Raw genomic sequence first — 16,358 nt, forward strand, 5'->3', positions numbered from 1 at the left:
ACTCTAGCTGCAGCTCTTTAAGACTTAACAAACTTCCGTGTTGATGGTCCGTCCTTTATTAGTGTCCCCCCACCTCGCCCCGAGGCCTGGACGCTTTAGTTCCGGGCCGCTAGCATTTTGTGCTCGGCTTCTTCTTCCGGTCACGTTATTGTTGCATCAGCATCCGACTCTGCTGCAATGTCGAGCTCAGGAGAGCCAGGTAAAAGAAATCATATTTGCTTTTTTATCGTTATGAAAAATAAAAACCATTGTCAGCTGTGTTTAACGTGTTTAGGCATGTACACTAACGCTAGCTTCGTTAGCATGCTAGTAGCCGCGTAGCCAAAGGAATGCCTGCCAGTGAGTGACAAACAAACCCCCATGTAAAAAATCACCGATTTAAGATGATTGTTAATGAAGCGTAATTCAACAATACGGACACACAGGTCGACAAATAGTGTCGTCAGTTTTCTTGAGCTAAAAGCACAGTCTTCACTTTAGCGCCTGAATTCAATCCACTTTCGTTTTTTGAGGAAACTAACATTTAAAGTGTTAGAATACTTTGTAGAATTTGGTTCAGTCAAATTGCGTAAATAAAATGCAACAGTTTATTATTAGTATTTTAATTATACATCGGGAATAGAAATAAAATAAAATAATGACAAAATAATGTATTAGTAAAATCACTTTATTTTTTATTTTTAATAATTTCAGGTAATGAGAAGCGTCTGAACATCAGGACAGATTTAACTTTTACCTGTTATATTGCTCATATATGCTCATATATTCATATATATGTGTTAGATAATATGCGTAATAATCCACCTGCATTTTATTAGGAAACTAACGTAGTTTGATGCGGCCTCCTCTTATAGATTATGAAAATAAAATGAAACTAGGTTTACTGTTTTATTATACAATAAAAATAGAAGAGAAAGAAAATAAATCAAATAATATTTTACTCTGATGTTAATAAAACGACTATTAATCATTAACTCGGGTTATAAAGACGATCTGCACATCAGGGCAGGTTTAACTGAAAATATATTATTATTATTTATTGATAAATAATAAAGTAAAGTGCAGATTTATCGTTATGATTATATGATCATATTAAATTCATTATTATATTCATTATTAAACAGATTTTAAAATGCTCCCTATCGTGCACAGTTTCTAATATTTGTGGGTGGAAACTTTCTTTTTTAGTAGCATATGACGTAACTCCCAGTCTGAGGAATTTAATATTTTTATTACATGAACAAACACCGTGAACGTCGTGGCCTCGGGGATCATACCTTAAAACATGTTCGACCTGTTTTTATTGAATCGTCTGAGGAGAAACATTCTTCTCCTTTTGGTTTGTACGTCCTGTTCTTCCTGCTGCTTTCGCTCTTTGTTTTTTCTTTCTGTTTCACTTTTACACTTTTACTCTCGGTGGCCGTCGTCTCCTCCTCCTGTGCATCCGCAGGAAACTTTTATTTGTGCTCAGAACCCTGAATATGAAGGAGGGAAGGTGTTACATCAGTGTAAATAACGCATCAGCGCCACCCTGTGGTTGTTAGGACGCTGCTTCTAGCTGCTAGCGTGTAGCGTCGGCTCAGGTGGATCCTTAGTCCTGTTCACACGGGACATTTGTGGTGTGATTTGTAGCCTTGGTGCTGGTCCCGCTGCCTCTGAGTGGGTAATTCTCTCTTCTCTGCAGCCTCTGAGTTTGGCTTCTTGCTGCAGATTAAAGACGAGGCCTCGTTGGCCGCGGCCCTCAACGACTACCTAGCCCCACGCAGCTACCTGGCCGGGTTCGGCCCCTCCCAGGCCGACCTGAGGGCCTTTACCCTCCTCAGCTCGGCCCCCGGCCCCAGACATGTCCACGCTCTGCGCTGGTACAGACACATAGCAGCCCTGCAGCTGGACGTCCACCCAGACAGCAGCAGTGAGTAGAACAGATGGACAGACTAGAGACACTGGAGACAGGACAGACACTGGAGACAGGAAGGACAGGAGAGACAGGAGAGACACGTGAGACATGACAGACTGGACAGAGAACAGAGACACTGGAGACAGGAGAGACACTGGAGACAGGACAGACACTGTAGACAGGAAGGACAGGAGAGACAGGAGAGACATGACAGACACTGGAGACAGGACAGACACTGGTGAGACACTGGAGACAGGAGAGACAGGACAGACACTGGAGACAGGAGAGACACTGGAGACATGACAGACTGGACAGAGAACAGGGACACTGGAGACGGGATAGAGGTCATTGACCACGATGCTAATAGCAGCTGTAAACAGAAGGAAGGAAGGAAGGAGAGAGAGTGAAGGAGTGAAGGAATGAATGAATGACGGAGTCAGTGCATTTACATGCACATGTAAAAAAACTAATTATTGCCTTAATCGACTCTAACAGGAGAACTTAAGTTCATGTAAACACGTTGCTCTGATTAAAGTTCTCATGAACCGATTGAGACGCTCAGATAATACGACTGGAATTTGATTTTCTCCATCATGTCAACGCCTTAATCGCAGTAATGTGTGTGTTTATGCTCCACAATCACTGCGCCTGCAACAAAAAGCCATCACATAAGAAAAGAAAGTAAACAGAGCTGGTAGAAGAACCGTCTGAGGGACAGCGCCACCTACCTGCAGCACAAGTAACGCGAACGTTACGTACGAGATTAAAAATGTTCTATTGTCCCTGTGGTTGTTGTTTAAATGCTGGTTCTGCCGGTTTATTATATCACGTCAGTAACGTGGTATTAACCCACTGAAAAGACACGTATCGCCCCCTAGTGTGGAGGAGGAGAACAGTTATTTTGTCCCATGTAAACTGGGACCAGGACGTAGTCAGGAAGTAGAATTAAACTGTGCATGTAAACGCTCTGACTGAGTGTGAGCAGCTGCTCTGGGACTTTATCGCTGTTTAAACAGAATAAACAAACATTCGCTGTTTGTTGATCTCGTTGCTGCAAAGAAACTCAAACATGTGAAGGATGAAGTGGCTCAGACGTGATGATCTGAGTAAAAGATAAATAAGAAGAAGAGAATAAACAGTATACAATTATGGCTTATATACAAAAGGAAGTAATTGGATTGTGACTCCAGGTTTTACATGACAGAGTGAAAGTGTTGAATTGCACAACAGAAAACTACTGCAGAATATGACACAGCGCTTAAGTAATGAAACGCAACAACAAGTAACAGGATTGTAACAAAAAGTGTTGTACGACAAACTTAAAGTAAGAAAAGGCAACAAAAAGTATTGATTTAAAAACTGATCTGACAGATATAAGAGATGTTACAGATATTACACTCAGGTTTGTAGACAGAGCTGTGAGACGATGAGAGTATTTAAACCTCGAGGAGTAATAATATTACACGAATCATGAGTGGAAGGAAGGAAGGAAGGACAGAGGAAGGGAAGGAAGCAAGGAAAGAAGGAAGGAATGTATCTGATCTTGTTCTCGTGTCATAAATGCGTCGCTGTTCTTTCTCTCAAACGTCCATGAACGAGGCTTTTATTTTATTCTGACCAAATATCTCCTCCTGCTCCTCCTCCTCCTCCTCCTCCTCCTCCTCCTCCTCCTCCTCCTCCTGCTCCTCCTGCTCCTCCTCTTCCTTCTCCTCCTCCTCCTCCACCTGCTCCTCCTCCTCCTCTTCCTTCTCCTCCTCCTCCTGATCCTCATCCTCCTCCTCCTCCTCCTCCTCTTCCTTCTCCTCCTCCTCCTGATCCTCATCCTCCTCCTCCTCCTCCTCCTCTTCTCCCTCCTCCTCCTCTCCTCTCCTCCTCCTCTCCTCCTCTCTCCTTCTCCTCCTCTCCTGCTCCTCCTCTCGCACCTGCTCCTCTCCTCCTCTTCCTCTCCTCCTCCCTCCTCCTCCTCTTCCTTCTCCTCCTCCCGCTCCTCCTCTCCTCCTCTTCCTCTCTCCTCCTCCTGCTCCTCCTCCTCCTGCCTCTCCTCCTCCTCTCCTTTCTCTCCTCCTCCTCCCCTCCTCCTCTCCTCCCTTCCTCCTCCTCCTCCCCTCTGTCCTCCTCTCCTCCTCTTCCTTCTCCTCCTCCTCTCCTTCCTCTCCTCTCCTCCTCTCCTCTCCTCCTCCTCCTCCTCTCCTCCTCTCCTCCTCCTCCTCTCCTCCTCCTCCTCCTCCTCTCCTCCTCCTCCTGCCCTCCTCCTCCTCCTCCTGCTCCTCCTGCTACCTCCTCCTCCTCCTCCTCCTGCTCCTGCTCCTCCTCCTCCTCCTCCTCCTCTTCCTTCTCCTCCTCCTCCTGCTCCTCCTCCTCCTGCACCTGCTCCTCCTCCTCCTCTCCTTCTCCTCCTCCTCCTCCTGCTCCTCCTGCTCCTCCTCTTCCTTCTCCTCCTCCTCCTCCTGCTCCTCCTGCTCCTCCTCTTCCTTCTCCTCCTCCTCTTCCTCCTCCTGCTCCTCCTCCTCCTCTTCCTTCTCCTCCTCCTCCTCCTGCTCCTCCTGCTCCTCCTCCTCCTGCTCCTCCTCCTCCTCCTGCTCCTCCTGCTCCTCCTCCTCCTGCTCCTCCTCCTCCTCCTGCTCCTCCTGCTCCTCCTCCTCCTCCTCCTCCTGCTCCTGCACCTCCTCCTCCTCCTCCTCCTCGGGGACGTTGCGTCTCTATGATGTGACTGGAACACAGAGCTGATCATTCTTGGGGCCGATGTATTTATTTATTTAAAGTTCTTCTTAAAGTGTGAAACTAACGGATCAGTTTGTTTCTTCTTCTTCTTCTGTTTGTTTCACCCAGTGAAAGGAAAGCGGGTCCAGCCTCCGTGGTCGCCCCCCCCAGGAACAAATGTCCCTCAACTCAGACTCTACAACAGCCTGACCAGAACAAAGGTACCACACACACAGGGTTGGTTCTCGGCTCCGGGTCCAGAACCTTTTAACCGTCGTCTGTTCTTCAGGTCGTTGAGTCGTCGTTGAACTTCCTGTTTCCTGTTTGTGTTTCAGGAGCTGTTTGTTCCCCAGAAAGGAAACGTGGTGACTTGGTACTGCTGCGGCCCCACGGTCTACGACGCCTCCCACATGGGACACGCCAGGTAAGACCTGTAAGGCCGAACACAGACCAGGACCTGGACCAGGACCTGGACCAGGGCCAGGGCCAGGCCCAGGTCCAGGTCCAGGTCCAGGTCCAGGTCCAGGTCCAGGGCCAGGTCCAGGTCCAGGCCCAGGCCCAGGCCCAGGCCCAGGCCCAGGCCCAGGTCCAGGTCCAGGACCAGGTCCAGGACCAGGTCCAGGACCAGGTCCAGGTCCAGGTCCAGGTCCAGGTCGGATGTAATGACCCTTCACTGTGGGGGGGCTCTTTGTGTCCAGGTCCTACATATCCTTCGACATCCTGAGACGGATTCTGAGAGACTACTTCAAGTACGACGTCCTCTACTGCATGAACATCACAGACATCGACGACAAGGTTAGTTACGATTTACACCTTTAATACAGAAAAACGTCTCAAACCAAACACTGATTCCATTTGATTTTAAAATGCTTCTGAATTATTTGTCCCAGAGCAAATAAAGTGAATTAATTATATTATTAAAAATGATTTTAGCTGAAAAATGATGAAATATCAATGAGTGCGAACGTGTCTTTGATCTGAAAAACATTTTAAATGTTTAATTTCAATTTTTAATTTAACATTTAATGTTTTTGGTGTAAAAATTTGTTAAAACATTAATACATTTATAAATATACCAAAAAAGTCTATTTTTTATTAAAACAATTTATAGCAAAAAATTATCCAAGAGCAAATAAAGTCTATTCATTAATTATATTATTAAAAATGATGTTTGCTACATGTTTGTTACATCATGTACGTACACACTGTGAGTTCTGACTACAAAAACTGCAAAACTATTCATTATTTCAAATGTTTCTTTCTTCAAATAAATAAATAAGAGCACATCATCTCTAAGAAAGAGAAAGAAAACACATTAAATCTATTAAATCTATTAAATAAAATGAATTTATATTTGATTTTCTTCCAGATCATTAAACGAGCTCGTCAGAATTACCTCCTGGATCAGTACAAGGAGAAGAAGCCTCAAGCTGCTCAGGTCCTGCAGGACGTCCTCAGCGCCAGAGGGGTGAGACAGACCTGCCATAACATTATGACCACTAACAGAACGTTCTGATTGGTTAGAATCAGGATGACGACGGAGAGACACAGGAGGAGGAGAAATTAGATGAGAAGAAGGAGAAAGACGACATTTCTTCTCATGTTTGTTCCCTGTGAAGTTTATTCTCTGACGCCTCTGGACTCTTATCGTTTTCTGTTTCAGCCTTTTCAGACTCATTTGGCTTCGACCACTGATCCAGACAAGAAGCAGATGTTGGAGAAGTTGGACGTCGCCGTCACGTCAGCTCTGACTCCTCTGCAGGCGGCGATGGAGAACAAAGCATCCGACACGGAGACTCAGCATCTGGCCCAGGTCAGGACTCAAACACAGCCCTGTAGTATTATTATTATTATTATTATTATCATTATTATTATTATTATAATATTATTATTATTGTTATTATATTATTATTATTATTATTATTATTATTATTATTATTATTATTATTATTATTAACATTATTATTATTGTTATTATTATTGTTATTATTGTTATTATTATCATTATTATTATTATTAACATTATTATTATTATTATTATTATTTTATTATTGTTATTGTTATTATTATTATTATTATTATTATTATTATTAACATTATTATTATTATTATATTATTATTATTATTATTATATCATCATCATATTATTATTATTATTATATCATCATCATCATTATTTTATTTAACAGTACATATATGATATTTATTATTATTATCATTATTTTACTATTATTATTACTAACTCATCATTATAATGTCTATTACATTTTTATATCATCATATGTTGGTGTGAAAGAATGACATGATTTAATCTGATTAATCTGTGGATCTGCTGTGGATTAAGTTTGATTAATCACGATTAAATGTCATTAAATTGTAATCTAGGAATGAAGAAAGGAAGGAAAGGAGAGAAGGAAAGGTGGAAGAAAGGAAAGAATGAAGGAAGGGAAGGGAGGGAGGAAGGTGGCATTAGGAACACAGGAGGGATATAAATATGTCTTTTTAGTTTTATATTTTACAAATAACTAAAATAGTAAATTTCTCTATTTGCACAAATGTCAAAAATACAGTTAAAATGTTCAGAATAATAAAAACTAAACTGAAGCCACTGAAGAATCTCCTCAATGAACGAACACTTCACCAAACACACATTACGTGTGTTCAGTCCAGGTTGTTGTTGAGTCGTTTCCTGAATGAACATGTTCGGTGTCTCTCGTCCGTCCAGGTGTTGCTGGAAAAGTCCAAGGATTTACTGGCCGAGTGGTTGGACTCACAGTTTGGAAGTCAAGTCACGGAGAATTCAATCTTCTCCATCCTCCCCAAGTACTGGGAGGCAGAGTATCACAAAGACATGGACGCCCTCAACGTGAGTCTGCTCCTCCCGAGTCCGGCAGTCACGGGTTTACCTGGTGATGAGGAGGAGGGGAGGAGGGGGGGGGGGAGGAGGGGGGAGGGTGGGGGTGGAGGAGGAGTGGAGGAAGAGAGGAGGAGAGGAGGAGGAGGAGGAGAGGTGGAGGAGATGGAGGAGGAGGGGGAGGAGGAGGAGATGGGGTTTAAATAGTAAAGACGTTACAGGTTGACTTTAGTCTCCATGGAAACTAAATAAAATGATCAGAAGAGGAGGAGGAGGAGAATAAAAGGAGGAGGAGGAGAATAAGAATGAGGAATAAAAAAAAAAGAAAGGAGGAAAAGAATGAGAAGGAAAAGGAGGAAGAGAAGAGAGAGGCAAAGAAGAAGGAGGAAGAAGGGAATAAGAAAGAGGAGGAGATGTAAAAAGAAGAAGGAAAATGAGGAGAAAAATAAGAAGGAAGAGAAGAAGGAGCAGCGTCTCCTCCTCCTCCTCCTCCTCCTTCTCCTCCTCCTCCTCCTTCTCCTCCTCCTCCTCCTCGTCCAACCAGCAGATCTTGAGTTCATCATTAGACGAGATAATTAAGCGTTTACCTCTGATGTAAAACTGCTCCTGATTGGTCGAGTCTGTTGTGATGGAGTCAGTTTATTCTGTTGTTTGAAGTGACGTGTGTTTTACCTCAGGTCCTCCCCCCGGACGTCCTCACGCGAGTCAGCGAATACGTCCCCGAGATCGTGGAGTTTGTGAGGAAGATCGTCTCCAACGGTTACGGGTGAGGATGAAAACCCTCGGTCTCAGAACCATCGTCTCGGCTTCATGTTGATGATTATCTGGTGCTTTCAGGTACGAGTCCAACGGCTCCGTGTACTTCGACACCTCCAAGTTCGATTCCTGTCCACAGCACTCGTACGCCAAGCTGGTCCCCGAGGCCGTGGGAGACCAGAAGGCTTTACAGGAGGGAGAAGGTAGAGACGTGACTCCGGTTAAACATTTCATGGTGAATGAGAACGTGGCTGAACTTTTTCCTGCGTGTCGTCAGGTGACCTGAGCATCTCCGCAGACAGATTAAGTGAGAAAAAGTCCCAGAACGACTTCGCTTTGTGGAAAGCGTCGAAGCCCGGAGAGCCGTCGTGGGATTCTCCGTGGGGGAAGGTGACAAACACAGAAACACATCGTGCTCTAGAGATAAATCCATTCAGGAGCAAGAAAGACGTGGACAGAGATGATTAATGTCCTAAAGCTGGATCGAGGTCTAAAGTCACGTCAATGAATTTAATTTAAGAAGAAGTTTTGATAGATTTGCATTTTATTGACACTGTGGGAAATTTGGCATCTAGTAGCATCATTACTCAGAGACATGAAAAAAAATAAAATATAATGAGGTACAATGTGTAAAAGTGAGTATACATAGAAATATACAGAGTAAAAAGGAACACGATCAGAAACCCAGTGATTCCAGAGACACCGCACAACTTTTTACTGGGAAATGACGACTATAAATGAAGTTTAAGTTAGGGAGTCCTACGTCTAATGATCGTAGACTAATGTATAAATATGGACTAAACACGTCTCCTCCATAGACCGTATATAAATATGGACTAAACACGTCTCCTCCATAGACCGTATATAAATATGGACTAAACACGTCTCCTCCATAGACCGTATATAAATATGGACTAAACACGTCTCCATAGACCGTATATAAATATGGACTAAACACGTCTCCTCCATAGACCGTATATAAATATGGACTAAACACGTCTCTACATAGACCGTATATAAATATGGACTAAACACGTCTCCATAGACTGTATATAAATATGGACTAAACACGTCTCCATAGACCGTATATAAATATGGACTCCATATGGACGGAGCGTTTGGCGCTAACTAGTGGTCACTATTATATCACATCCTGAAAACGTCCCCACTACTGAGAAGCAGTTTCAAGGACCCACGTATTGAATATATAACAATGTCCTATTATAACTATTCAGTCACTTATTCTAACATTCAATACGACAGAATAAAAGTGTGTCTGATTTGTGCTGATATCGGATCGATATCGGCCGATACTCCACTATTAGTATCGGAAGGGAACAAGTTGTATCGTTGTATGTATGATTGTGTTTGCGGATGCTGTGACAGGGGCGGCCGGGGTGGCACATCGAATGCTCGGCCATGGCCGGCTCCATCCTGGGGGAGTCCATGGACATCCACGGTGGAGGCTTCGACCTGCGATTCCCTCACCACGACAACGAACTGGCCCAGTCCGAGGTGACGTCTTTATTAGAAACCATTCCCAGTAGAGCAGGAGAAATAAACCACGTATCCTGACCGTCCCCCCTCCCCCCCCCCCCTCAGGCTTTCTTTGAGAACGACTACTGGGTCCGTTACTTCCTCCACACGGGACATCTGACCATCGCCGGCTGCAAGATGTCCAAGTCTCTGAAGAACTTCATCACCATTAAGGACGCTTTGGCAAAGAACACAGGTCACTCCCCTCATTCATCTACTCATTAATATTCAGAATAATAACGTAATACAGTATACATTATTATTATTATGTAGAATACTGTAGCAGCTTCTGTCTCTAATAAACCAGAACTTCCTCATCATCCTCCTCTTTGTCCTCTTAGTTCTCTTCCTCCTCTTCTTCCTCCTCTTCCATCTCCTCTCTCCTCCTCCTGTGTCTTCTCGTCCTCGTCCTCTGTCCTCCCTGGTCCTAATGTTGTGGCTGATCCCTGTGTTGTCCAGCTCGTCAGCTCCGCCTGGCGTTCCTCATGCATTCCTGGAAGGACACTCTGGACTACTCGTCTAACACCATGGAGTCGGCCGTCCAGTACGAGAGGTTCATGAGTGTGAGTCAGAGTAAAGGTGTTTATTTATTCATTTAGAGCTTTTATTTTTATGTATTTTATTTTATTTTATCTTATTTTCTCTTCAGGAGTTTTTCCTGAATGTGAAGGACGTTCTTCGAGCTCCCACTGACATAACCGGTCGCTTTGAGAAGTGGGAGACGGCCGAGATGGAGCTGAACAACAGGTGAGAGGCAAAGACCTTCCCTCCTTCCCTCCTTCCTTCCTTCCCTCCTTCATTCCTTCCTTCCTTCCCTCCTTCTTCCTTCCTTCCCTCCCTCCTTCCTTCCTTCCTTCCTTCCTTCCTTCCTTCCTTCATTCCTTCCTTCCTCCCTCCTTCCTTCCTTCTCCTTCCTTCCTTCCTTCCTTCCCTCCTTCCTTCCTCCCTTCCTTCCTTCCTTCCTTCCCTCCTTCCTTCCTTCCTTCCTTCCTTTCCTTCCTCCTTCCTTCCTTCCTTCCTCCTTCCCTCCCTCCTTCCTTCCCTCCCTCCTTCCCTCCCTCCCTTCCCTCCTTCCTTCCTTCCCTCCCTCCCTCCTTCCTTCCTTCCCTCCTTCCTCCCCTCCCTCTTTCCCTCCCTCCTTCCTTCCCTTCCTCCCTCCTTCCTTCCTCTCTCCCTTCCTTCCTTCCCTTCCTTCCCTTCCTCCTTTCCTTCCTTCCCTCCTTCCCTTTCCCTTCCTTCCTTCCCTTCCTCCTTTCCTTCCCTCCTTCCTTCCTTCCTTCCCTTCCTCCTTTCCTTCCTTCCTTCCCTCCTTCCTTCCTTCCTCCTTCCCTCCTCCCTCCTTCCTTCCTTCCCTCCTTCCTTCCTTCCCTCCTCCTCCTCCTCCTTCCTCCTTCCTTCCTTCCTTCCCTTCCTTCCTTCCTTCCTTCCTTCCTTCCATCCTTCCTTCCCTCCTTCCTTCCTATCCTAACCAGTGTCATGGTGTACATTGATAAATAAAGAACATCCTCATGAAGCATGTGGTCATTTTAAACTCATGATACCTGGATCTTAAATTAATCCGTATAAACCCTGAGAGCCGGTGTTGTGTAGTTTCTACGACAGGAAGTCGGCCGTGCACGAGGCTCTGTGCGACAACGTGGACACTCGCACCGTCATGGAGGAGATGAGGACGCTGGTCGGCCAGAGCAACAGCTACGTCGCTGCCAGGAAGAGCTCCAAGCTGAGGCCGAACCGGCTGCTGCTGGAAAGCATCGCCCGGTACCTGACGGACATGCTCAGGGTGAGTCTGGTCCGGATTATATGTACGAGCTTATCACTGAGCCAGCGTCCCCATCGCCGTTACCATGGAGACCTGACCAGATAACGACTGGCGTCAGGGGGGAGACGTTACCATGGAGACCTGATCAGATAACGACTGGGGTCAGGGGGGAGACGTTACCATGGAGACCTGATCAGATAACGACTGGCGTCAGAGAGGAGACGTTACCATGGAGACCTGATACATGTGTCTACATCAAAACATCAACCACTGCAGAGGAGCTTCACATCTACTGGATGATGAAGAAGAAGGAGGAGAAAGAAGATGAAAATGAGGAGGAGGCGATAGAAGAGGGGGATTAGAAAATAAGGAGGAAGCGAAGGAGGAGGAAGAGGAGAAGAAGAAGAATGCAGAGGGAAAGAAATGAGAAGAATCATCTACCTTCATCTCTAGTCCTGAAGTGATGGAGGCCGATTTATTATGAGATGATTATTAAAGTCTCTGTTATTAGTATATTATATATGTTTTATTATTGTTAGTAGAGGATCTTGTAGCAGGACTTGAGTTTTCGTCTTTCTCTAAATGATCTCGTCTTGTAGATATTTGGTGCAGTTGAAGGATCAGATCCCATCGGTTTCCCTGTGGGAGGACAAGATCAGAACATCGACGTAAGTGAACGACTTGTCGGTTTCTATCGTCTGGTTGTTTTCTCATGGTAAATGAAATGTGTTTGAGTTCTAACAGTTTCCCTCTGGTGTCTTTAGCTGGAGTCCACAGTGATGCCGTACCTCAGCGTCCTGTCAGACTTCAGGGAGGGCGTCAGGAAAATAGCCCGCGAGCAGAAAGGTGAACATCTAAACGCCTCAACACGTGAACCCTCTGGAGTCCAGAGTCCAGTGACCTGATTGGCTGATGGATGCATGTCTCCACCAATAGGAAAGGGGCTGTCATGTTGTGTTTCTTTCTATCATGTGTAGCTGGCTAGCTCTCTCCCCTTGCTAGCTCTCTCCCCTTGCTAGCTCTCTCCTCCTGCTAGCTCTCTGCTCCTGCTAGCTCTCTCCTCTTGCTAGCTCTCTCCCCTTGCTAGCTCTCTCCTCTTGCTAGCTCTCTCCTCTTGCTAGCTCTCCCCTCTTGCTAGCTCTCTCCTCTTGCTAGCTCTCTCCTCCTGCTAGCTCTCTCCTCTTGCTAGCTCTCTCCTCTTGCTAGCTCTCCTGCTAGCTCTCTCCTCTTGCTAGCTCTCTCCTCTTGCTAGCTCTCTCCTCTTGCTAGCTCTCTCCTCTTGCTAGCTCTCTCCTCTTGCTAGCTCTCTCCTCTTGCTAGCTCTCCCCTCTTGCTAGCTCTCTCCTCTTGCTAGCTCTCTCCTCCTGCTAGCTCCCTCCTCTTGCTAGCTCCTTCTCTTGCTAGCTCCTTCTCTTGTTAGCGTTTTCCTCCGTGAAACAAACATGACGACAATATTCAGGCGAAAGCCTCAGTTATTTAGAACCAGTCTAGTTTTACTTGGTCTAGAAACACGAGTTAAAAACTGATCTATAGGCTGAAGTTTTCTACTGAAGTCGACTCCAGAGGGTTGAAACATTAAAATGTTAAAATGTATTTGTTGTGGATGCTGTTAAATCTGTTGTTTGGTCTCTTCAGTGATGGAGCTGCTGCAGCTCTGCGATCTGATCCGAGACGATACGTTACCGGAGCTGGGCGTCCGTCTGGAAGATCATGAAGGTAAGAAAACATAAAGACGTAAAAATAACCCAGGACCTGGACCCAGAGTTTATAGAAACACCACGAAGCTCACATGTTCTGCAGAGGTTCCTTCCCTCTTCCCTCCCTCCCTCTCAATGCTAAGCTAGCTGTCACTGCTAGATGGCTGTACTGTTTGTTACCTGTAGTAGCACCATTCGACCACTAGGTGGGGCAGTAGGTGTGAACCTTGCGTTGTGTGTCAGGTCTTCCTACTGTGGTGAAGCTGGTGGACAAGGAGACGCTGCTAAAGGAGAGAGAGGAGAAGAAGAAGGTGAGGGAGGCTTTAAAACTCAACATTTCTTTTTATTCTTTTTACTTCAGCGTCATTAAACGGTCGTTCATGTTTCTGTTGTTTCCTGATTCACAGATGGAGGAAGAGAAGAAGAAGAAGAAGGAAGAGGCTGCCAGGAAGAAACAGGAGCAGGAGGTTCGTTTTCAAACTCTTCTTCGGTTCATTTGGTGACGATTGTTTCCACAAACTCACCGACGTTCCTTCTCTCTTCCAGATGGCTAAACTCGCCAAGATGAAGATCCCTCCCTGTGAAATGTTTCGCTCCGAAACAGACAAATACTCCAAGTTTGATGAAACGGTAAAAAGAAAATTAACACCTGTGTCATAAAACTATGAATTATTAGCTAATAGTAGCTCATCCTACCTCACTGGCCTCCCAGCTAACAGTAGCTCCTCCGAGCCTCCCAGCTAACAGTAGCTCCTCCTAGCCTCCCAGCTAACAGTAGCTCCTCCAAGCCTCCCAGCTAACAGTAGCTCCTCCTAGCCTCCCAGCTAACAGTAGCTCCTCCGAGCCTCCCAGCTAACAGTAGCTCCTCCTAGCCTCCCAGCTAACAGTAGCTCCTCCGAGCCTCCCAGCTAACAGTAGCTCTTCCTAGCCTCCCAGCTAACAGTAGCTCCTCCTAGCCTCCCAGCTAACAGTAGCTCCTCCTAGCCTCCCAGCTAACAGTAGCTCCTCCTAGCCTCCCAGCTAACAGTAGCTCCTCCTAGCCTCCCAGCTAATAGTAGCTCCTCCTAGCCTCCCAGCTAACAGTAGCTCCTCCTAGCCTCCCAGCTAATAGTAGCTCCTCCCAGCTAACAGTAGCTCGTCCTAGCTCCCAGCTCACAGTAGCTCATCCTAGCCTCCCAGCTAACAGTAGCTCCTCCTAGCCTCCCAGCTCACAGTAGCTTATCCTAGCCTCCCAGCTAACAGTAGCTCCTCCTAGCCTCCCAGCTCACAGTAGCTCATCCTAGCCTCCCAGCTAACAGTAGCTCCTCCTAGCCTCCCAGCTCACAGTAGCTCATCCTAGCCTCCCAGCTAACAGTAGCTCGTCCTAGCCTCCCAGCTAAAAGTAGCTTGTCCTAGCCTCACAGCTAACAGTAGCTCCTCCTAGCCTCCCAGCCAACAGTAGCTCGTCCTAACCTCCCACCTAACAGTAGCTATCCTAGCCTCCCAGCTAACAGTAGCTTCTCCTAGCCTCCCAGCTCACAATAGCTCATCCTAGCCTCCCAGCTAAAAGTAGCTTTTCCTAGCCTCCCAGCTAACAGTAGCTCCTCCTAGCCTCCCAGCTAACGGTAGCTCCTCCTAGCCTCCCAGCTAATAGTAGCTCTTTCTAGCCTCCCAGCTAACAGTAGCTCCTCCTAGCCTCCAAGCTAACAGTAGCTTTTCCTAGCCTGTAGCTCCTCCTAGCCTCCCAGCTAACAGTAGCTCCTCCCAGCTAACGGTAGCTCCTCCTAGCCTCCCAGCTAACAGAGGTGTGTGCTCTTTCTCCAGGGTTTCCCTACCCATGACTCTGAGGGGAAGGAGCTGAGTAAAGGTCAGGCTAAGAAGCTGCGGAAGCTGTTCGAGGCTCAGGAGAAGCTGCACAACGAGTTTCTTCAGACGAACCAGAACGGAAACTGAGTCCGTTCCACAGACTCCTTCCAAACCCGCAGAATAAACGTTCAGCAGAAGCCGGGTCGTCGTTTTCCTCCCGTTCATCCTTCAGAAGTTTAAACCCTCTCACCAGGGAGTGAAGGGGGAGAAATGGGAACTGTAAAAGACTTCCTGTTCTGTTTGAGTCGTCACTGCCGATCGGTTTCAAGGGTTAAATGATGATTTTTTTTACTAAATTAAAAGGGACGTACGAATTAAAAGAGAAACCGACGTGAGCTGCTTCATCTCCTCCTCGTCTCTGATCGGTCGCCTGCTCATATTCTGTAACTAGACCAGAAGGGACGGAAAGAAGTCTCCCTCAAATCACTTTAAAATAAGACAATGTTCCTCTCAGTCCTCTCCCCCCTCCCCCCTCCCCCTCCATCCCTCCATCCCTCCTTCCCTCCTTCCCTTCCTCCCTCCCCCCGTTTGAATAATAATTAATTTTCTTCAGGATATTAAACTTCATCCATTCCTCGTTTTCCGCTCTCGGCTTCACAACGTGTCACAGAATAAATCTGATGATGTTTCTATATTTCCTACAGGTGGGGGTGGGGGGGGGGGAGTGGGACTATTTTCAGCTGCGGAGTGATACGGCAGAGAAATAAAACATGGCCGACTTCATGTTTGAACCAACATTTTTTACCTCATGGAACCAGATAAATGTTGGATCAGTGTCTCAATAAATCCTCCGTGGACAGACTGGTGATAAAACATGTTGGAATCTATCGGGTTTTTATTATTATTATTATTATTAGTTCTTTAATCTGAGTTATTTCATCAGCTTCACAGAAGAATTCAAATAAAATGAGACGTTTAAGAAGACGCAGAGATCAGGAGTCTGTTTGATTTATCAGCTTTAAACAACAAATTATTCATTTATATTATAATAGAATTTAATTTATTAGCACACATTACTCTGACTAGAATAATGTCACTGAATAGTTTTAGATTTTAACTATTTTCTTCAATTAGAAATTAAAATTAAAATATATTTTTATATCTTAAAGGACATTAAAACATGTTTATAAATTCTTTACTTTTTCTTTCTTTCCCTCCATCTTTCCTTTCTTCCTCAAATCCTTATTTCCTCCCTCCGTTCCTTCCTTCCTTCTTTCCTTTACCATCCTCCTTTCCTCCTTCCTTCTTTCCTTCCTTCCTTAATCATTCCTTTCTTTTTCTTCCTTCCTGACGTGTTCAGTGAGTTCAGTTCTT

At 45.5% G+C, this 16,358-nt stretch overlaps 1 protein-coding gene across 3 annotated transcripts; it reads left to right on the forward strand.

Annotated features, from left to right (window-relative positions):
* The first annotated feature begins 43 nt into the window (after window positions 1-43).
* On the forward strand, window positions 44-15,974 carry cars1 (cysteinyl-tRNA synthetase 1). 3 transcript variants are annotated; one of them, XM_047580399.1, is made up of 23 exons: window positions 44-199; window positions 1,711-1,912; window positions 4,727-4,818; window positions 4,933-5,021; window positions 5,296-5,392; window positions 5,967-6,065; window positions 6,261-6,410; window positions 7,323-7,463; window positions 8,129-8,217; window positions 8,289-8,410; window positions 8,485-8,597; window positions 9,594-9,722; window positions 9,810-9,939; window positions 10,203-10,306; window positions 10,393-10,490; window positions 11,334-11,523; window positions 12,102-12,170; window positions 12,267-12,348; window positions 13,138-13,218; window positions 13,443-13,510; window positions 13,607-13,666; window positions 13,746-13,829; window positions 15,003-15,974. In XM_047580399.1, exons 1-23 carry the CDS (start codon window positions 44-46, stop codon window positions 15,129-15,131), a joined length of 2,574 nt encoding a protein of 857 aa, XP_047436355.1. In that variant the 3' UTR covers window positions 15,132-15,974. The 3 variants fall into 3 exon arrangements, with proteins under 3 accessions (XP_047436355.1, XP_047436358.1, XP_047436356.1); XM_047580400.1 differs by having other exon boundaries at window positions 102-199; window positions 1,685-1,912; XM_047580402.1 differs by lacking the exon at window positions 1,711-1,912 and having other exon boundaries at window positions 60-199.
* Window positions 15,975-16,358: the final 384 nt, after the last annotated feature.

Source organism: Mugil cephalus, chromosome 3 (genome assembly GCF_022458985.1).
Source record: "Mugil cephalus isolate CIBA_MC_2020 chromosome 3, CIBA_Mcephalus_1.1, whole genome shotgun sequence".
Lineage (NCBI taxonomy): Eukaryota > Metazoa > Chordata > Actinopteri > Mugiliformes > Mugilidae > Mugil > Mugil cephalus.